Source organism: Bidens hawaiensis, unplaced genomic scaffold (genome assembly GCF_021521415.1).
Source record: "Bidens hawaiensis isolate Kalapana, Puna unplaced genomic scaffold, B.hawaiensis_p1.1 tig00053418_1, whole genome shotgun sequence".
NCBI lineage: Eukaryota > Viridiplantae > Streptophyta > Magnoliopsida > Asterales > Asteraceae > Bidens > Bidens hawaiensis.
In genome coordinates this window covers 1-22,703 of record NW_027499635.1, presented here as the reverse complement: position 1 = coordinate 22,703, position 22,703 = coordinate 1, and the positions used below count along the sequence as shown (strand labels likewise).

The 22,703-nt window shown below is 43.5% G+C and overlaps 1 protein-coding gene across 1 annotated transcript; it reads right to left on the bottom strand.

Annotated features, from left to right (window-relative positions):
* Nucleotides 1–7,228: 7,228 nt before the first annotated feature.
* On the bottom strand, nt 7,229–10,512 carry LOC143600129 (glutathione gamma-glutamylcysteinyltransferase 1-like). The gene is made up of 8 exons (XM_077077906.1): nt 10,438–10,512; nt 8,892–9,048; nt 8,561–8,799; nt 8,294–8,457; nt 8,168–8,219; nt 7,870–8,097; nt 7,414–7,779; nt 7,229–7,333 (listed from the first exon to the last, which is right to left on the bottom strand). Exons 1-8 carry the CDS (start codon nt 10,510–10,512, stop codon nt 7,250–7,252), a joined length of 1,365 nt encoding a protein of 454 aa, XP_076934021.1. The 3' UTR covers nt 7,229–7,249.
* Nucleotides 10,513–22,703: the final 12,191 nt, after the last annotated feature.

Here is a 22,703-nt window from a genome sequence, read left to right as displayed (position 1 = left end):
AAACTTCATCGCGCTACGCGACAGAGAATCACACAATTCAAGAAAAAGGTAGACGTCGCGCTACGCGACAAAGAAACTCACTAGTCTCATCGCGCTACGCGATGAGACAGGTTAAGTAACCCGGGACACGTGGCCAACCACGTGTCAACACGTGGCAGCTTCTGATTAATTGCGGCGTCACGCTACGTGACGGCCTTGGGGAAAAGGCCATCCCGCTACGCGATGGTCTGCAAAACTCACCTATAAAAGGGCAGTTATGGGTTCAAGCCATTTCATCCCATTTCACCTTCATTTCACACACTTAACCTAGGTACTCGCCAAGAGCATTCTAGGGTGTCGAGAGCTGTTTTCGTGAAGAACCGGGGTGTCGTTACGCTGTTTAACAAGCTGCTGATCTTGTAACGAAGTACAAGCTGAATTGCTGCTGATTTCTTAGCTCTTAAGTCTCGTCGAGCCGATTAAGGTAGGATTAAGGTTAAGTTACTTTACTAGTTACTTTTTAATACATAAGATATAGCTTAGTTAAGGGTATAGTCGTTAAACTATAATTATTTTCCAAGTAATGTTTTATAAAGCAAAGACGTTGCTTCCACGTGAAGTAATGTTATCAAAACTATTATTTTGACGGGCATGTAGTAACTGGAAGGGGGATATCATTAGTAGACTCTTCTTGCCTAAGAAAAGAAATTCGTACAAATCCCAATCAACCGCGGGACCCGTTTGCTTACCTGGAGAAGTTTGCTAACGTGATAACCTTTATTAGGCCAAAGCGTGCTATTCTAAACGTCATATGTAAATTCAAAGTATTTTCATAAAACGACTATAACTATACTAAGGTTAGGTCAGACTTAAGAGTCTGCTGATCAAATCTCGAGTCTGCTGAACTGAATCAGACATTAGGTCTGCTGATCAGACCTCGAGTCTGCTGAACTGAATCAGACATTAAGTCTGCTGATCAGACCTTAAGTCTGCTGAACTAAAACAGACTTAAAGTCTGCTGAATAGTATCAACTAGATACTTATGCATGCCTATTATGAATATAGGTTGTTAAGCATACTGAGAAGAGGAGTTTGATATTATCCACTGATATACGAGGTGAACACATTAACCTTTTACCGTCTGAACTGATTTTACTCTTGTAATAGACAGGTTGTTTATTAAAAAGAGTCTGATAAATGTTTGCATGAGATATAATCTCTAAAATCGTTATAATACAAAATAGATAATAAAAATAAACTCAGACCGAATACACATGAGTCTGGATCCAAACATAACTGATAATTGGCATACAAAACCAAGTCATTCATAACCAGTTCTCCAACAGGGTTATATAGCCTAGGGGAAAGTTGTCTCCGAACAGGGGCTATATACTCGGGGAACCTTTGAATTGTGTGTGTAGGGCAGTAGTACAAATCCCGGGAATGGACAGGCATTCCTGCTGAGTTTGTGAAACAGAAAACTATGTTTGTATTTAACGACTGTTATAAATGTTTTATCGAGTCAACGTTTCACCAGCATATAGCTGACATGTTTTTTCCACCCTTGCAGGTAACTAGATGATAATAGATGATATACAAGGATTGGAGTCATAGAAGATCGCTCGAGATGGCTCGTTTTTGAATATTACAAATCCTTGTATTATTAATATCACGGTTTTGTAAAACTGAAACTCGGTTGTTTAATTCCCGAGTAATTTTGATAATGTAAATTAATATTTTAATATTTAAAGACTTCCGCTAAAATAAATCTGCTACTCTGATATATATTTACAAAACAGGTACCAACTGATGGTCACACTCCTAGGCCCTGGACTGGGGTGAGACAAGAGACGACCTTCGGATCGTTTCAATTTCCGTGTTTGACAAAAACGAACTACACGAGTTGGAGTACGCACATGGAGATTATTTTTGGGATTCATGGAGTTTGGGATGTAATTGATCCGGGCTCTAATGACGCGAAGAAAAATAACATCCCGAAGGCGCTTCTGTTTCAGTTGATTCCCGAGGAACAGATACTTCAAATCGGTAATTTTAAATTGGCAAAAGAGATGTGGGATGTCATAAAGTCAAGAAATATGGGAGCGGAACGTTTGAAGGATGCTAGACTTCATACGTTAATACGTGAATTTGACGGTTTGATGATGAAAGAAACCGAAACAATTGATGAGTATGCCTCGAGAATAACCGCGATCTCCTCTAAAGCAACCACACTTGGACAACCGTATGAAGAAAGGAAGCTAGTTCAGAAATTCTTCACAAGCCTGTCGAGCAGGTTTATCCAAGTTGTAGCGTCCTTCGAGCAAGTGTTAGACCTTAAAACAGCCGGTTTTGAGGATGTTGTCGGGAGGTTAAAGACTTATGAGGAGGGTATCAAAGGAAAGGTTCGAACCGAGGACATGGTAGTGGACGTGGCAATCAGAACCGTGGTTCACAAGGAGGGTCCAATGAAGGGGATAAACGAAAGGTTAAAAAGGATTACTCAGAAGTTCAATGCTTTCGTTGTGATGAATACGGTCACTTCGTCTCGAGGTGTCCGGAACGGAGGAAAAATAAACAAGCAAATTTGGCCGACGCAAAAGAAAAGGACCTGTCCCTCTATATGGTGCAGTGCGTTCAATAAAAGGTGTACTTGAATGAACAGAAGGTTATACTAAAATATTACGAGGGTGGTTCGGACGAACGAGACTTGTGGTATTTGGATAACGGTGTGAGCAACCATATGACGGGTAATGTATCTTTTTTATCTGAATTAAATAAGCGTGTTGGTGGTAAAGTTAAATTTGGAGATGGGTCTTGTGTTGATATTTGCGGGAAAGGGTCGATATTGCTAGTCGGTAAAACAGGGGAGCAACAATTATTGACCGACATTTATTATATTCTTAGTTTACAAAGTAATATTATTAGTCTTGGGCAATCAACAGAAAGTGGTTGTGATATTCGTATGAAAGACGATTACTTGTTGATGTATGATGATCAAGGAAAATTGTTAATGCGGGTTACTCGATCCAAGAATCGTCTTTATACTATTAAATTAAAGACGGGGAAACCCGTGTGTTTACAAGCCCGGATTGATAACGAGAATTGGCTTTGGCACGCGAGACTAGGACACCTAAATTTCGAGTCTATGAAACAAATGGTGAAAAAGAATATGGTCGTTGGAATGCCAAAAGTTGATCAAGAAAATCAAATTTGTGACTCGTGCTTAGTCGGGAAGCAAACGAGGAAACCGTTTCCGAAGTCGGCGACTTTCAGAGCAACCCGAGCCTTGAAACTAATCCATGGAGATTTATGCGGGCCCATTACTCCTAGTACCATAGCCGAAAATAGGTATGTGTTCGTCTTCATAGATGATTTTTCACGTTTCATATGGACTTTTTTGTTGAAGGAAAAAAACGAAGCGTTTGATACCTTCAAGCGATTTAAAGTCATGGTGGAATCGGAAAATAGTGAGAAAATTAAGACGTTTCAAACCGATCGAGGGGGAGAATTTACATCTCGTGATTTCAATCGGTTCTCTGAAAACGAGGGTTTTATTCGGCATTTAACCGCTCCATATACACCACAACAAAACGGTGTTGTGGAGAGGCGGAACCGCACGATATTGGATATGACTAGGAGTATATTAAAAGCGAGACAAGTTCCTAATTATATGTGGGGAGAAGCGGTGAGGCATTCGACCGACGTGATTAATAAAATTCCAACTCGAGCGTTAAAAGACAAAACACCGTATGAGATGTTAAAGCGAAAGAAACTGGATCTTAGATTTCTTAAAGTTTTTGGATGTGTTGCGTATTCAAAAATACTTGGTGGAAATATTAAGAAATTAGACGATCGTTCGACTCGTTTAGTTTTTCTCGGAAGCGAGAAAGGTTCGGCGGCATATCGTTTATACAATCCATCGACTAGAAAAATTGTTGTGAGTAGAGCGGGTGACACGGCTTTTGATGAAAAACAAGGTTGGAATTGGGGTAAAAGTACCGAAATAATCGAAGAGCAGGATCGATCACCAGGTATGTTTTGGGTTAAGTTTGGTGATGAAATTGACACCGGAGAAGGAATCGTGAATACCGAAAACATCGGGTCGAGCCCTGGGTCAAACTCTATGAGTTCAAGTGGTGACGGGGGTGAAGAAGATGATGAAGAACCGATAGTCGAAAGTGCTCCAACAAGCCCATATTGATAACGAGAATTGGCTTTGGTACGCGAGACTAGGACACCTAAATTTCGAGTCTATGAAACAAATGGTGAAAAAGAATATGGTCGTTGGAATGCCAAAAGTTTATCAAGAAAATCAAATTTGTGACTCGTGCTTGCTGGTACAAGCAACACGGTTACACCTGAGCCGGCTGTTCGGAGATCTTCGCGAGCCACGGTTACCCCGGTACGTTTTAGTGATTATGTCTTGAATTCGAGTATGATTGATAAGGATATTTTATTGCTTGCTGATGATGAACCGGTTTGTTTTGATGATGCAAAATCAAAACCAGATTGGGTGAAAGCAATGCGTATCGAAATTGATTCGATAAATAAAAATAATACGTGGATATTAACCGAGTTACCACGTGGTGCCAAGGCGATTGGTTTAAAGTGGGTTTTCAAGGTTAAAAGAAACGCAGATGGCTCGCTTAATAAACACTAGGCGAGACTTGTGGCAAAGGGTTATGTTTAGCAACCCGGAGTAGATTTTGACGAGGTTTTCGCACCAGTGGCTAGACTTGACACAGTTCGTTTATTATTATCTCTCGCAGCGAATAAAGGTTGGGAATTGCATCACCTCGATGTCAAATCCGCGTTCCTACATGGCGAGTTAAAAGAAGAAGTATTTGTTACTCAACCGCTTGGTTTTGTTAAAAAGGGTGAAGAGCGCAAAGTATACAAATTAACCAAAGCGTTGTATAGCTTAAGGCAAGCTCCGAGGGTGTGGAATACAAAGTTGAACGGTATTTTGTTAAATATGAAGTTTCACCGGTGCACGCAAGAACGGTATATCGAAAGAAAATTGGAATTGATCTCTGAATAGTCGGTGTGTGCGTTGACGACTTAATCGTAACGAGTTCCAATTTAAACTTAATAATGGAGTTTAAGCGCGAGATGGCTTTAAACTTTGAGATGTCGGATTTGGGAATGCTAACTTATTATCTCGGAATTGAAGTTTCACAAAGTAAGGATGAGATAAAAATTAAGCAAGAAGCGTATGCGAAGAAAATTTTAGCTGAAGCGGGGATGGAGATATGCAATCCTGCTCAAATTGCATTGCATCCGAGTATAAAAGTTTCTAAATTTGAAGATGAAGAAGATTTTGATGCTACGAGATATCGAAAGATTGCCGGGTGTCTCCGGTACCTTTTACAAACTCGTCCCGACTTGGCATATTCGGTCGGAGTTGTAAGCCACGAGTCTTCGTTATATTCAAGGTACTCTCGGTTTTGGTATTTCTTACACTCGTGGGAAAAACGTGTTAGTTGGTTATAATGATAGTAGCCATAACTAGGGCTGAGCACGGTTCGGTTCGGTTCGGTTATTAGGCGAAACCCAAACCGAAACCGAAGTAATCAGTTATTTGAATATGCAAACCGTTCGGTTTTCCGGTTTTTTGGTTTTAGGTTTTTCGGTTGATTTCGGTTTCGGTTCGGTTATTTTTGGTTTTTTTTCAATTATGTGTTGACATTGCAAAAAAAATTATAAAATGAAAATGCATATTTTAAGCTTGTATAAGAACGTGTTAGAGTACCACACTCCACATATATATTGGATTCAAAAAACAAAAATAAGCACGTGTTACGTGGAACTATACGAATACAAAGTTGCTAAATAGAGTTTAAAATTTAAAAAGCATTAAAAGTTTAGTCCCGATCTTCATTCAGCATCTTATTTATTTATCTTAAAAGTTTAGTCTATTCCTCATCATCTTGATAATCTTTATCATCATCAATTGGTTCGGTTCAGTTTTTTTCGGTTTTTTAAAAATGGATAACCGAACCGAAACCGAAATTTTGGTTTTTCAAAAAAACAAAAAATTAACCGTTGGTTAATGCTTTGGTTTGGTTTTTTCGGTTAATTCGGTTTTCTGCTCACCCCTAGCCATAACATTGACCAAGACGATGGCATAAGCACTACGGGGCATGTATTTTATCTTGGTTCTTCACCAATTACTTGGTGTTCTTAGAAACAAGATACGATTGCACTCTCATCGTGTGAAGCAGAGTACATGGCGGCAAGCGCAGCCGCATGTCAGGCGGGTTGGCTAAGGGAATTGATGAGTGAGTTATTCGACAAGGAAATTCCAGCAATGGTGTTACGTATTGATAATACATCAGCAATAGGTCTCGTGAAGAATCCAGTTTTCCATGGAATGACCAAACACATTAAATCTCGGTATCACTACATTCGGGAATGTGTTGATCGTGAAGAAGTAAGTGTCGAGCATGTTAGTGGTGTTAAGCAATGTGCCGATATCTTGACGAAGGCTCTTAGGAGAACCAAATTCAAGGAGATGCGGGAATTACTTGGAGTTGAAGACTTGTCGGTTTCGAGTTCGAAATTCCGGGGGTGATTGTTAGGAATTTCGGTTCAAGTGCGTTACTTGGCGTGCAAGGCAAAGCAGTATGATTTGACGAGTGGATAACTATAAACAATTAAATGTGCTCAGATTTAATTGTTAGTATAGTTATCATGTCCTATTATTTAGCAATCCTATTGTAGTCTAAACGCGATAGGTTAGATTATAAATACCCGTGTTTTGGGGTTTAGAGATTGTAATCTGAGTAATTGAGTTTTGTGAAGTTTCTCAATAATAACAAACGTGTCTGGGTTTGTATTCGGTTCTGTGTGTTCGTGTTCGTGCTCTGATACCTGGTACCAATTCCATTAGTATTGTGATTTAGAACTACAAGTAGAATATTTTTAAATTTCAAGTAGTAATTTTCGATTCCAACTAGTGTAATTTTAATTTCAACTAGTGTAACTTTATTTTACAAATAGAATAATTCTTTATATGAGTAGAGTAATTATTGAAACCATACATAACTCCATCTTGTTTAACAATAACAAATGCAATCAACTTCCGCGTCTACTACTGTATTCAAAATTGGGGCTTTTACGTCAAAACAATTAATAATTACGTAAATCACTTTCTTCAAATTGAAGATTAAGTCATGATTACTCAAAGATTCCTTGTGGTATGTTGGCCCTAACCTGAAACGCCTAAAATCATAGCCTGAACCTTGAACCTTTGTATGATATTAGGATGCTAGGGAGGTGCAAAAAGATCTTCCTCTACCTCATTATCTTTGCATCGCCGGAGAACGCACAGCTGGCCACGCAAATGCCCAACCTGCAATTAATAACGATTATAGCATTAACAAATTCATGTTTTTCAACCCAAATTGAAACAATGGCAGTATTTAACTATACCTCTTCTTGAAGCAAAGTAGGAAGGTTAACCATAGACACAAGGATGTCAATTTCCTGAAACAAGATATTATCTTTGATACCAGACCAGGTATGTGGTGGTAAAGCTAGTAAAAGTGCTGTAATAAGTGGCATGTCTTCATCGGTCACGGTCCCAGACACTACTGTAACATGTGGCGTGTCTTCATTGGCTTTTATGCAGCGTACACGTGTTTCCTGACAGCAAAAACCATTAGTTGCTGCAGTATTAGTCAAACGGACTTCTTGGCCCGAACAAGGTGGGCCCCAGCAACGGGGCTTTTCAGGTAACAGAAATTCCGCAACGTGTTTGTATAGTTCAGTATCCTGAACCTGTTTCAGTATCTTCCCCTACATGAAACAGATAAAAGTTGTGATATGAATCTTGATTGAAAACGGGTCAAAACAAGTTGACCAAAACACTGTAATATTATAAGATACCTTGATTGAAAGCCTTTCTTGCTCTTCTGGACTTAAACTTTCATCACCCTCCTCTATTCTCCTACCTTCCGAGACCCACTTAATAAACTCAAGAAACTTTGATGGCATAGAACTAAAAACAATGGACAGAACATCTTTCACATGTTTCACATTCTTCGAACTTAATAATTCCCGAACATCTTCCAATAAGTACTTTGCAATACTAGCCCAACTCGCATTCTTACAACTCTGCAAAAAATGACAACATACAAGATCAAAACATGTGAATATATATTATACGGTTAACGCTTAAATGTACCAGGGTATAAAGTAATGCTAGTGGCCTTTGAAGCCTGGATATTAGCATGAAACTGAAAGAAATCAAAATTAAGTCAATAACATGTCAAACTCATGTAATCTATTGAAACAAATCCACAAAATTTACCCTCTGTGAAATCCACTAGCTTCATCCACAGTATCCATGGCTTCCCAAAGTAACTTAAGTGGGACCCAATGAGGAGGATACTTAAAACGCGCAACATCTAAAATTAATACCATATCCCGTCCGGCATGATAACCACCTATGGGCGAAAAGTGGCCCGATCCTGTCTGCAATAGAAATAGAGATTAAAAAAACAGCATTATTCATGTCAATGTAGTTTGTTAGATATCGAATAGAAATTGAAATGGAAGTTCAAGAAACAATGCATGCCTGTTTAAAAGTGGCTCGGTTATAAGATGTAATAACATGACAAGTATCAGAAGTAGTGCATGCTAAAACATGCTTGCGGAACTCATCAATGCTCGTTTGATTGGTGCGAAACGCTTCAACTTTTGCACCAGCACATTGAGCCAAACACACAACTTTCCCGAAAGAAATGCCTTCGGCTTTAACCTTTTCCAGAGGCTCGCAGCAATCCAGCATAGATTCATCAGACCACCTCCATGGACCTACAAACAGTTAATGGTTCACGTCATCGTTGCACGAACAACATAATGTATAGAAAATAATAAATCGCATTATATAAGACAATCAAAAGTACCTTTCCATTTTCTACCAGGATCAATAGAAAGAGCATTTAAGACCATAGCTAGGGAAGCTAATCCGCAATAAGCAGGCTCTGATTGTGTTTGAAAGTAAGAGATTAACTTAAAGAAGCCTTCCATTGTCCCACCTTGAGTGGCTTCCATGAACAATTCCTGCAATATCAAAAGAGACTTTGTTAATTGAAAAAATGCTCTTGACCAAATATCGCATGCAGTGATATAAAAATCGCTATTAGTCACTAGTAAGTTGGTAATTGATGAGTGAGTGTCCCATTCGATTTCCGCTAACCGGACCCAATAATCAGTATTTGGTCAAAGTCGGTCCAAATCAACCAAAATCATTCACTATCCGGACAAATATCGGTAAAAAAAATTGCAAAACTAGTTAAAGTCGGTCAAACTTTGATCAAATATGTCGAAATTGATCAAAATCTTTCAAGTATCTGAAAAATTATACCAACTAAACCAAAGCGATTAACAAGTTTGAAAAAAATCATATACAAAATTTTGAAAAATTGAAGTATTTGAAAAATAATATTCATTAATCCAAAGCGATTAATAAGTTTGAAAAACCATATACAAAATTTTGAAAAATTTAATTACGAAACTTAGTACTTATTAATCCAAAGCGATTAATAATTTTGAAAAATCATATACAAAATTTTGAAAAATTGAAGTATTTGAAAAATAATATTTATTAAACCCTTAATCCAAAGCAATTAATAAGTTTGAAATATCATATACAAAATCAGCCGAAATCATTCAACTATCCGGACAAATATCGGTAAAAAAATTTATCAAAATTGGTCAAAAATGGTTAAAGTCGGTCAAACTTTGATCAAGTATGTCGAAATTGATCAAAATCTTTTAAGTATTTGAAAAATAATACTTACTAAACCAAAGCGATTAATAAGTTTGAAGAAATATATACAAAATTTTGAAAATTTGAAGTATTTGAAAATAATACTATTAATCCAATCCAAAGCGATTAATAAGTTTGAAAAGTCATATACAAAATTTTGAAAAATTGAAGTATTTGAAAAATAATATTTATTAATCCAAAGCGACTAATAAGTTTGAAAAATCATATACAAAATTTCGAAACATTTATATATGAAATATAATACTTAGTAATCCAAAGCGATTAACATCATATATAGAATTTTGAAAAATTTTGTATTTTGAATAGTTACATATAAAATTTCAATCCAACTAATATCAATCAATCCCTTTTATTTGCTAGTTGGTACCCAACGCCCGACTAGTGCGTTACAACATCGCTAACATATTTTCTAATTTAACATGAACACTGAGCAAAATAAATATCTATATCTAGGATTAACAAAGTTCATACTATTATCACTCAAATACACCAATTAGATCATCACACAAACTACAAACCCTACCAATCTACCAGCATTGGACCAATTCCGACAGCCGAAATATATATAAGAAAAACAAGATTTAAATATAAACGTACATTAACTAAGCATAAAAACATAAGTTGAAACGCATCATATTAATAGAAGGAGACTGACTGACCTTCCCTTCGGAAGAAACAAAATCAATGGCAGGAGGACATGGAAGAACTCGTCTGTATATAGTTGCATTGGCCATTATTAATATTTGGTCTAAGATGTCACTATGGCTGCTCCTTCATATGTACGTAGAACCATATATGGTGAGAGCTTGTAGTAATATATTTCCACATGATTTGCTGCTAAAAATCCGCGATGCAACCAATATCAATTAATATATGATCTTCATTCCTTTCTAAAATTATTCCAATTCTTTCAACAAATTTTATTTCAAATTTCAATTTGAGCTTTTTTTTTTTTTTTGGTATATGTACTGAACATTGAATATTCCTGAAGAAACGTGGATCTACTCACTGGTAGCAGATCTACTTTCCTCGGGTGTGATCATACTATTTCACCGATGGTTCTTCTGGATCAGTGTTCTTCCACCTACAAAATGAACAGCGCCGTTACTTACCCCTCAGAAAGGGACAGAGGGGTCCTCTTTGGGGTAACCCTCCGGCGTGAGAATAAGTATGTGTAGGAGAAGATAATAATGTGAGAGTAAGGGAATTGGGAGAGTATTGCTTAATAGCTGAATACTGTATGTTACTCTGTATGATTATGTGATTCTCTCTGTGTATGAGAAAGTAACTGACTAGGGCTGCCTGTCAGTGAATGTAATTGAATATGCTTCAATGTGTATCAATGTGTCTGTAACTGTCAATGATTGAGTATGAATGTGTCCATCAAAGTGGAGTTGATGCTGTATTTATAGTGCTAGGGTTTCCACTGATTAGGCTCAACCTCGTTGGCCTCCTCCAATCGCACTGCGCCACGTGTCCTCTGGGACACCTGGCGCTTTCTCGTTGGTTGTAATCACGTGGTAGCACATGTGTCATGCTGAGTTGTCGACCTTTCATTTGGCAGCTGTCAACATCAGCATATTCTTATTCCTTAAAAAGATGCCTTCTGGAAGGTTGTCTGACGTGCACAATCAAGGTTGCCCTAATCCTGATTTGGATAAGGACGAGGTCGATTATGTGCATGTGTGATATGCGCCCATCCTGAGGATGCGCGAGGTCTTCTCTTTATTCTCACGCGCAGATATTTCATGCGCAGATGTGATATGCACGAGCATGTGATATGCGCCGCGCGCTGGTGCGCCGCGCGCATATGTGATGCGCGAGCATATGTGTGCCTGGGCAGATGTGATATGCACGAGCATGTGATATGCGCCGCGCGCATATGTGATGCGCGAGCATATGTGTGCCTGGGCATATGATGCCTGAGCATGTTTTGTATGCGCCATGCGCATAGGTTTTGGCTTTGTGCCTTCATAATGTGTTTATCTTGTGGGTTGACCTGCCTTGCTCGGTGTTGAGGCGGGTACATACCTCTTCAAGCCCCCCCAGTCTAATGTGTGTCTTATCTCGCGCGAGCGCGGTAAGATAGATATTAGACTTACTGATTTGGTCTTTTAAAGGGGTTTTGTCGTTTTCTTGGTTGTTTTCATCGTTGCGCGAAGTTCTATCCATTTGGTTGAAACGAAGGATCCAAACACGTGGTTGGTTGGTGGTGACGTGCGCCGTAAACGTGTCAGACGTTTCGTGTGCTCGAGGTGCTACAGTTGCCTTTCATGTCCCCTCGCACAGCTGTCTGGAACACGTGTCGCGCTCGCATTGGTTTGCACCTGCGAGTGGGGGCGCGTCTCTGTTCCGTGGCAGGTCGGTTACATTTTTATGTCCCCTCAACAGTGTTAGGGACACGTGCCGCGCTCTCGTTGGCTTGCACCTGCGAGTGGGGGCGCGTGAAATCCGATCAGTTACCACTTTTCTCTCTCCTGGGCCTATAAAAGCAAGCCCTTAGGAAAAATTTTTTATCTTCATCTTCATTGTTGCTAATTTTCGAATTTCTGCCTTTCATATTCTGATTTGAGTGTTTTGATTGTTTTGAATCCTCGATTATCTGCTGCTGCAGTTGTATGTCTGATAGTTCAGACTCCTCTAACCCCTCCATCACCTCTATTGCCTCCCGAAGACGCCGTGTGAAATCTGTGGTGATGTCGACATTGAAGCAGAAGGGCAAGGGGAAGAGGGTTGTTGAGACCACATCGGAGGAAGTAGGGAAGACCAAGGCCCCGAAAAGGTGGAATGAAATCCCCTGCAAATTGAGGCAGGCCGATCTCGACAGCCTCATCTCGTCACAGGGTTTCCCCCCTGTGTTTGGCTGCATGTTGCCTGTGGCCGGGCAGACGGCGGCGGACCCGCCTCCCGGCTATATTTCACTGTACACCCATTTTTTCACCCACTGCAACCTTCGTCTTCCGATGACAAGGTTTGTAGGCGCGGTGTTACGTTTTTTCGGGATTCATATATCCCAAGTCCATCCGTTTGGACTCGTGCGCATGACTCATTTCGAGTTCATGTGCAAATCACAGCGCGAGGAGCCCACCCCTCGGCGCTTTCAATTTTTTTATAAGCCCAAGATCCAAGATTCTTGGATCTCCTTTATTCCTCGCAGTCAGAAGGTTAAGTGCAGCACTGTTTCATTCAAGAGCCTTCATGACTGGTCTGAGAGGTTCTTCTACATTAGGGCTGGTGTGATACCCATCCGTATGACCATGCGCTCCATCTCTTCTGCGCCTGCGGATGTGGGTGTCCTCAAGAACCCAACTGGCGCCTGGGTTAAGAAGTTGTCCACTGAACCATCCCCCGCCAAGAGCATTCGTGAGGAGGCGCTGGTGGGGGTTGGTATGAGCAAGAGGTGGGCGGACAGCTCGCTTGAGCCCGTTATCCAAGTCGACGGGTTGTGTAAGTTTATTTCATTGCTTTTTTTTTCTTTTTCTGCGCGAACATAATTCTTTTTGCTGATATCACTTGACTTGTTTTTGCGCAGTCACCAAGGATTATATCCACGCCGCTTATGATGATCAAGTGGAGGGTGGCTCCGTCGCGCTTGGCGCTGGGGAGGTTGGTTTCCCAGATCGCTTCGATGACATGTTCATCCCTGTGGATCTGGAATTTGATTTTGATAGCGACGCGCCTGGTAAGCCTTCGCATTTATGCTTATTCCTTTAGAATACCAAAATTTATTAACAGTTCTGTTGATTGTATTTTGCAGATGCGCTCGAAAACTACGAGCTGGAGCTCGCGAAAGAGGAGGAGGAGGAAGAGGAGGCGCCCCTACTAAAGCGCAAAGCTAAGGGGAAAGCCGGCGCAGGGGGCAGTAAGAGACAGAAGAAAGACGACACCCCTGTCGCTCATCCCCATGCTCAAACGAAGGGACCTGCGGAAACCGAGGTGTTTACCACCAAGGTTTCTTTAGCTTCCCTGCCTGTGAAAGTGGGCAGACCTCCTGTCCACTTGAGGTATGGTGGCGTCATCTCCTCCGTTCGCGCGGCTGAAGAGAGAAGCAGTGCCGCGCATGCGACAGGTATACTTTGCTTATCTTCATCTGATTGAATTATTATTAAACCTTTGCTCCTTTGAATGTTCGCAGGACCGGCGACGGTCGCAGAACAGCCGCATGCGCCACAAGGTGCTGAGGCTGCGCTGGGGGCTGCTTCGAAGTCCCCTGTTCTACCCTCTGAAAAGGGTAGAATGAACTTTATGGCGATGTTCGCCGCGCGAACAGAATTGCGCCAAGGTATGTTTTGCACATTTGTCTCCTGAATTTTTTCTTTTGGATCCAGTCATAAACCAATTTTCCTTGTTGATTTGTTCATAGGAGTTGTAGCTGGCGTACAAGTTGCTGGCGACACTCCTGGCGCCGTTGCCGGCGCCGCTGGTTCTGGTCCTGCTCCTGCTAGTGCTGAGTCTCCCCTTATTGGGATTACAAAGGAGCAGGAAGCCGTATTGCGCGCCGAACTGGCGGCGTCGAGACCTCCCTCGCCTCCTCCTACACGCAGCCCTCCCCGCGAGACTGGTTTGGAGCCCTCCAGGTCGCAGGAGAAGAGGCCTATTGAAGAAGATGAGGAGGCTGACGGGGCCCAAGCTGAGGACTCCTTGGGAGACCGCGCCAGCCCTGCGATGCCACAAGACTTCGCAGCGCAGACTTCTGGTGGGGCTGGCGCTGACTTTTCTGCTTCATCCCCGCAGGTATGTTTTAATTTGTTGCTCCGCTGCGCGTACCTCCATATAAGTATGTTTTATGACTTAGAACATTTCTTGTGTTTTGCAGGAAGGTGACCACGTTTACCTCCCGAGATGGAATATTAATGAAGACAGTTCCTTCCAATCCATGGGCGTATGCGAGGACTTCTGGGCTCATGCCGTGCCTCCTACTGAAAGGAGGTATCAGGAGGAGCGCACCCGCGCTGACTTGCTCAACGATCACATTTTCGCTGGGTCAGCTTTCTTTGCTGCCTCCCAAGAGCTTCATCGCGATTATATTAAAGTACGCGATGCTCTTGTGGCAGCCCAGCAAGAGGCTAAGGTGGCTGCCTGGAACCTTTCTGATGCTCGCGCACGAGCTGAGAAACTCCAGGCGGAGCTCAGCGAAAATAGAGCAAGTGCCAACACCGCCTTTATTAAGCGCGGGCATGAGCTCCAGGCTGCGCGGGAGAAGCAGCAGGTGGCGGAGGCCGAAGTTGCCAAGTACGCGCGGAGAGTGCGTGTCTTGGAACAGCAGGCTGAGGCGCGTGACCAAGCTATCGTCCAGAGTATCACTGAGAAATCATCACTGGAGAGTGAGGTCGCGCGCCTGAAGAAGGAGTTGGCGGCCGCGCAGGCCGATAGAGATGAAGCCTTGGCGACGGCAGCGTCCAGCCAGGAAGCACTTGATGCTGCGCAGGCGGAGAAAGAAGAAATTTTGGCGGCAGCAGCGTCTGATAAAGAGGAGCTAAAAAAGACCAAGGAAACTGTTGAGTTATTAAACTCACAGGTTCCTGCCCTCGAGACGTCTGTTGCTGGCCTCGCGCAGGATCGCCAATGGCTGGTGTCACAGGGCATGACTCGTTGCGCTTTGGCGATGAAATATTCCGCCGAGTTTCAGGCCCTTGTGATGGACTGCAATGCTGCCGCGCGCTTGGTGGGTCGAGCTGAAGGGTTTACGGATGGGTATGAATATGGCATGTTGAAGAAGAACCCATCCGAGTACCCTTACAAGAGCGACACGGCCTGCGCGGACATGGCCGCTGTGGGGGAGAAGTATATGAATACTCCCATCCCCATCCTTATGCAGGTACCTCGACCTTAATGAGTTTTTCTTGATTAATTTTCCAAGTGTTTTGTACTCAATACTTTTCTAATGATTTGCAGATAGCTGCGCTTGCTGACCAGCCCGACCTCGGCGCGCTAAAGAAGTTGCTCGATGAATGCGAGAGGGCTGGTGGCGATGATGGTGGCGCGGGGGATGTTGCCCCTGCCAGCGGCTCTGGCGCGGCGAAAGAATCTGCTCCTGACACCGTCGTGATAGAAGACTCCATTGAGGAGGAAGAACTTGACTATGGTCAGTTCGGAGATGAGGAGCGGGCCGCGCCGGATGCTGAGGGAGATGATGAGGGTGATGAAGTGGCTGACGTCGACGTGGAGACCTGAGAAGCCCTTCATCTTTCTAATTTTGTTTTTTATTTTTTATACTTGTAATTTGTAACTCATCATACTTGTAAATTTCAATGCTATGGAATGAAACTTGTTTTCCCTTTTTCACATCTTGCGCATTTCCATTCATCTCTTCATGTTTGCTTGTATAGATATAAGATATGCTTGCACGTTAAAATAAGAACAAGGTTGTAAGGAAATTATTCACTTAACCATAGTCCTATTTTGTAAGTGGTTTCGCAGTATCTTGTTTATGCTGACATGCGCGATATCTTTTCTCAATTCCTTTTTTGCGCGTCGAGGTCGCGCGGTTTTAATATGGAAGTATGAGTTTTAGCCATTACATGTCAGCATGTGTTACTCAGATATCCACTATGATTCCGCGCGCGACCTCGACCTGAGACCTTAACAACTATGATATGGCATGTACTTTGCCTTAGTTGTGTTTAAGGATTTTTATGATCAGGCTGCGCGGGATGTAAGATGGATGTTTGTGAGTGTTTTGAGCTAAGGCTCTTTGTTTTGGGCTAAGGCCCTGACGTTTTTAGAGTTAAGACTCATTAACGTGTTTGAGCTAAGGCTCGTAGGTTTGGGCTAAGGCCCTGACGTTTTAGAGTTAAGACTCGTTAACGCGTTTGAGCTAAGGCTCGCGCATGTATGTTTTACTTCGTTTTATTTCGTTTTGAAGTCAATATAGTGTTGTCATATTGCTCCAAATTAATAAAGGAAGTGTGAAACATGTATGCAAAGGTAATAGAACAAATATTGAAAGATAGCGCGAATCATCATTCATGATGGCTTAAAAGCCTTGATTACATATTTGAACTTTTACATGAAGCATTTTCTAAGTTGTGCCGCGTTCCACGCGCGCGGTATCTTTTTTCCATTCAAATCTTTTAAAGTGTACGCGCCTTTCCCCAAATCTTCTGAAATTTGATAAGGTCCCTCCCAATTGGGGGACATTTTTCCTGGGGGTATTGCGCGGCTAGCTTCATTGTTTCGAAGGACAAAATCATTTTTCTTGAAGTGGCACTCTTTAACGCGCTGATTATAATATTTTTCCAGCTTTTTCTTGTATCTGGCTTCATTGATGATAGCCGCTTCTCTGCGCCCTTCAAGCAAGTTAAGGTCCAATCTTTTTTCGCGCTCGTTATCAGTCTTGCTCATCATGAGTACCCTATGGGATGGGCATCCAATTTCTGCTGGGATCATAGCCTCTGTCCCATAGGTTAGGCTGAATGGGGATTCGCCATTGCTAGTTTTGCTTAATGTCCTGTGCGCCCACAGGACATTAGGTAACTCTTCGACCCAAGAATGGGATTCTCCCTCCAACCTTTTCTTCAGCCCATTTAACAAACTTTGATTCGCGCGCTCCACTTGGCCATTCCCCTGAGGGTGGTAGACCGAAGTGAAGATTTGGTTGATGTGCAATTCTTTGAGCCAGCTGGATATCTTCCTGTCAGTGAATTGTTTGCCATTGTCGCTCACAATTTCCATAGGAAGGCCAAAACGGCAAATGATGTGGCTCCAGATAAATTGCTTCATCGCCTCAGCTGTGATTTTTGCTAGTGGCTTGGCCTCAACCCATTTTGTGAAATAGTCTATCGCCACTACCAAAAATTTCACTCGCCCTTGCGCTTGCGGCAGGGGCCCCACAATATCAATGGCTCATTTGTGGAAAGGCCATGCAGAGGTCACCGGAATCAAGTTGTTCTTTGGCCGCATGGTGTTTGGCGTGTAGCTCTGACATGCCTTGCATTTTTGTATTTCTTTTAGCGCATCCAAGTACATGCCTGGCCAATAGTAGCCCGAGCTCATTGCCTTGGCAACCACCATGCGCGGGCCAGCGTGTATGCCGCAGATTCCTTCGTGAATCTCCCTAATCACATAGCTTGCTTCTTCAGCATCCAGGCATTTCATGAGCGGTCCAAGATAAGAGCGTCGATATAATGTACCATCAAGTAGTTCATAGTTCTGCGCCTTGTGTCTTATCTTTCTCGCCTGTGCGCGATCGTCCGGTAACGTCCCCTCCTTCAGGAATTCCATTATTGGAGTTATCCAGGATGAAGGGGTTGTATGAATTACAAGGACCGATTGCGCTTGCACTGACGGGTTGCTCATCACTTCCACCCTGACATCTTTGCCAAAGTGATCAAAATTAGTTGATGCCATCTTACTCAACGCGTCAGCGGACTTGTTTTCGCTGCGCGAGATGTGTATGATTTTGAAGAAGTCAAACTGCTCAACGAGCTTTTTTGCCTGCTCTAGATATAGAGGCATGGTGTTCTCCTTGGCATCATAAAGGCCATTGACCTGTGCAGCTACCAAGTAAGAATCAACATGTGCCTCTAGCCTTTTAACTCCAAACTTGCGCGCAATGCGCAGACCAGCCAGCAGGGCTTCATACTCAGCCTCATTGTTGGTACTCTTGAAGTCCAACCTAATAGCATAAGTATATTCATGATTATTAGGGTCCACCAGTTTGAGGCCTGCGCCGGACCCTTCGCTGTTGGAGGCTCCATCAGTGAATAGCCTCCAAACATCTTCTTCACCATTTGCTCGCGGAGGGTCTACCTCGCGCTGAGCTTCTTCAATCTTTCCCTCTGGGATTTCCGTGATGAAATCCGCCAAAACTTGACCCTTTATTGCTGGACGGGGCTTATAAGTGATCGTGTGTTCACCCAATTCCAGCGCCCACTTTGTCAGCCTTCCGGAGAGCGCGGGGCGTCGCAAGACTTGCTGGATGTTGTAACCTGTCAGAACTTCAATCGGATGACCATTGAAGTATCTGTGAAGCTTGCGCGACGCGTGTGTTAGTGACAAAACTAACTTTTCCATGATGGAATAGCGCGTCTCAGGGTCTGTCAGCACCCGACTCACATAGTATATTTGGCGTTTGGATCCCCTTGCGATCCACCAATAATACTGCGCCGATGGCGCGGGTCTCCAGCTGACAAGTACAATGTAAGGGTTTCGCCAGGAAGTGGAGCTGTGAGCGCGGGCAGCTTTATGAGACATTCTTTTATCTCACTGAAAGCTTGCTCAGCCTCAGGCGTCCACTTGAATTGGCTCTTCTTCAAGCAGTTCCTCAAAGTGTTAACGAATGGAGTAGATTTGCTGGCGTGGTTCGCTAGGAACCTGTTGATTGACACCAATCTACCATTCAGCTTCTGAACCTCTTTCATGGTGGATGGTGAAGGCATGTCAAGGATGGCTTCCACCTTTTCAGGGTTCACCTTGAAACCATCCTTAGTAACCATTACACCAAGAAATTTCCCCTCTTCCGCGCCGAAAGTACATTTGCTCGGGTTGAGCTTCATGTTAACTTCCGTTAGGCGCTGAAGAGTTTCCTCGATGTCTTTGAGCATTTGTCTCTCCTCCCTGCTCTTGATCACAAATCATCAACGTAGACTTCTAGATTTCTTCGATTTGTTCACTGAAAACCGAATCCATAAGTCTCTGATAGGTTGCGCCCGCATTCTTTAAACCAAAGGGCATTTTTGTGTAACAAAAAACACCCTTGTCGGTTCTGAAGGCAGTCTTGTCTTCGTCCTGTGGTGCCATTTGAATCTGGTGATAGCCTTTGTAGGCATCCAGGAAACATTTGAGCTTGAATGGCGCCACGGAGTCCACCTTTGCGTCGATGTTTGGGAGGGGGTAACAGTCTTTCGGACATGCTTTGTTGAGGTCCTTGAAGTGTATACACATCCTCCATGACCCGTTGCTTTTCTTTACCATCACAGGATTTGGCTACCCACGTCTGGTATCGAATCGGGCGGATGATGTTTGCGCGCAACAGGTCCTCCACTTGCTCATTCATGGCCTTCGCCTTTTCATCCCCCATGATTCTCTTTTTCTGAGCATTGGCTCCACCGACTTGAACGTGTTAAGAGAATGTTGCGCCAAGTCTCGCGGGAACCCCGTCATATCGGAGTGTTGCCACGCGAAAACCGACGTGTATTTTGTGAGCAACCTTTTCATTCTCAATCTCGTTTCGTCTGAAATGGTAGCGCCAATTGTGACCGTTTGCTCTGGGAATTTTGGGTTTAAATCCACTTCTCTGGCGCATTGTCCGCCATTGGAAGTTTCATTCTCCCTTCCCGCGGCGTACTTGTCACTGCGCACAAATGATCGCGGTAAACAAATGTTACGCCTGTTGGTGTAGGGAACCCCAATGCGCCGTGCGCTGGCGACGGTACAGCATTAAATTGGGCAATCGTTCCCCTACCCAGGATCATATTGTGGCATGACGTGGTGGGCAAGACCAAGAAGTTGACAACTTCGGCTCGCTTGTGCTCATCATCCCCCATAGTTAGTTCAAACTGAATCTGGCCTAGGGGATGGATGATTTCATTTGAGACACCACAGATTGGTGCGTTCACAATTTCGAGCCGCGCTTGGTCTGCCGGGTCTAACTTTCTGAAACATTGCTCATACATAATGTCAGATTCGCTTCCAGTGTCCACCAGGACCTTTGACACTTCGTAATGAGCAATGTGTGTGGTGATGACGAGAGGACTGCTTATTGAAGGGCCTCCCCTGATTCTTGGGAAGATGACTTGCTGCTCGCGCCAATCTCCGTGGATTTGCGCGCTTCTCTTTTTTGACGTCTGCCCTTGTCGTCCCCCCTCAGCCACACAGATTCTTTTGTATTTCTTGCTGGCAGAGGCTCCTTCCGGTTGCTCATCTTCTATTCTTTGGTTTTTCACCAAGTGAGCCAGCCTGCCTGATTTTACATCCTTCTCGATCGCATCCTTTAAATGATGGCATGCGTCGGTGTTGTGGCCCGGGGGACCTGTGAAATTCACAATATTTGCCACTGTTTTGCGGTCCCTTGTAGTTGTAAGTTGCTTGGGGGGCTTGAATTGAACATTCTCAGTACTTAACACCTGTGAAGGTGTTTTAGTGAGTGGAGTCCATATTCTTGGCAGAGGTCTGCTAGGATCTCTGCCGCCCTCCCTCTTGTCACCATCCCCGCGATTACGAACATCTTTTTGGGGCTGGGGTGAGCTTGGTTGCGCTTGCTTTTCTGCGGAAGAAAAACTTGTTGGCTGCAACCTGGACCATACAGAGTTCTGTTTGGCTCTCTTCTCTTTGCTGCGCGGTGATTCAGCCTGATGCGCTCTTCTCTTGCCCTATCTTGGGCAATCTGTTTTCATTTCTCGCGAAAACTCGCGATGCCTCCATTAACTTGGCCCACGTGGTGGGCATGCCATCTTTGCTTACGAGAGCTCGTCGTAATTGATCACTGCGCGCGCCTTGTATAAAGGCCACGCGCAGGAGCTGCTCAGTTATACCCCCGATTGCCAGGGACTCCTGATTGAAACGAGTGATGTAATCTTCAATCGTTTCATCATTCCTGCGTACGCAGTGCATGATGTCATCAGGATCGCGCGTGTGCCTGCGCTGCTGTACGAAGTGGGCTTGGAACTTTTCTAATAGTTCCTCGAACCCATCAATTTGCCCAGTCGGCAAGCTCTCGAACCATACCCGCGCTGCGCCTGTGAGGCAGCGAGCAAACATATGACACCATGTTGGCATCGTCCAGCTCTCTAGGTTTCCCGTGTTATAGAAACCTTGCAAAAAGTCATCTGGATCTGTTGTGCCATCATATTTGCCCAGACCACTTGGCATCTTGGTCTTGTGCTGGATGGGAGCCTGCGCGATGCGCGCAGTAAACTTTGAGTGTTTTACCAAGATGGCTGGTCTGTAGGGTGTGGTTACGTCCACTTGCCCTCTGACCGGTGGGCTGTACGGCATGTGCAGATCCAGATCTGCTCTGGCTCCAGGCGCCATGTTCACAGGCGCGCGGAGCTGTGAGCCTCCTGCATGAGTATCCCGTGTCTTCCTCATGCTATGCACTTCTTCATCACTGAACTCAGTGTGTGCAGTGTGAACAGAATGTCCTTCTTCCTGCGCGTGCGGCCTTTTTGTAGTCTGCTTATCAAACGCTTGCCTTTGTGTTTGGTCGGCTAGCTTCTTCTGTTTGACCATTTCATTGTACTTTTCCATCGGACGCCGCTGCTCGTTTATGAGCCATTCATTCGGATCATTTGTTTCTTCTTCTGGACCCATTGGTCCTTTCAGTTTCGCGCCGGCCATATTTTGTAACGTGAGATCGTCTGGAGGAGTTTCAGTCTGGCCGTGAGGGGTTGTGACGAAGGGGACGGTTGCTGGTGGTACGCGTAGAATCACGCGGAACCCTCAGAACCTGCTGTCCGTCGTTAACACCCTCACGTTCAATATCCTCCAGAGCTTGATCAACGTTTATGAACGCCAGAAACCATGGTGATTGAATTTTTTTTTTTTTTATGTAGATCTGATGAGATCTGATTGCCGATGTAATAGTGGATGGCGCCAATGAAGAAACGTGGATCTACTCACTGGTAGCAGATCTACTTTCCTCGGGTGTGATCATACTATTTCACCGATGGTTCTTCTGGATCAGTGTTCTTCCACCTACAAAATGAACAGCGCCGTTACTTACCCCTCAGAAAGGGACAGAGGGGTCCTCTTTGGGGTAACCCTCCGGCGTGAGAATAAGTATGTGTAGGAGAAGATATAATGTGAGAGTAAGGGAATTGGGAGAGTATTGCTTAATAGCTGAATACTGTATGTTACTCTGTATGATTATGTGATTCTCTCTGTGTATGAGAAAGTAACTGACTAGGGCTGCCTGTCAGTGAATGTAATTGAATATGCTTCAATGTGTATCAATGTGTCTGTAACTGTCAATGATTGAGTATGA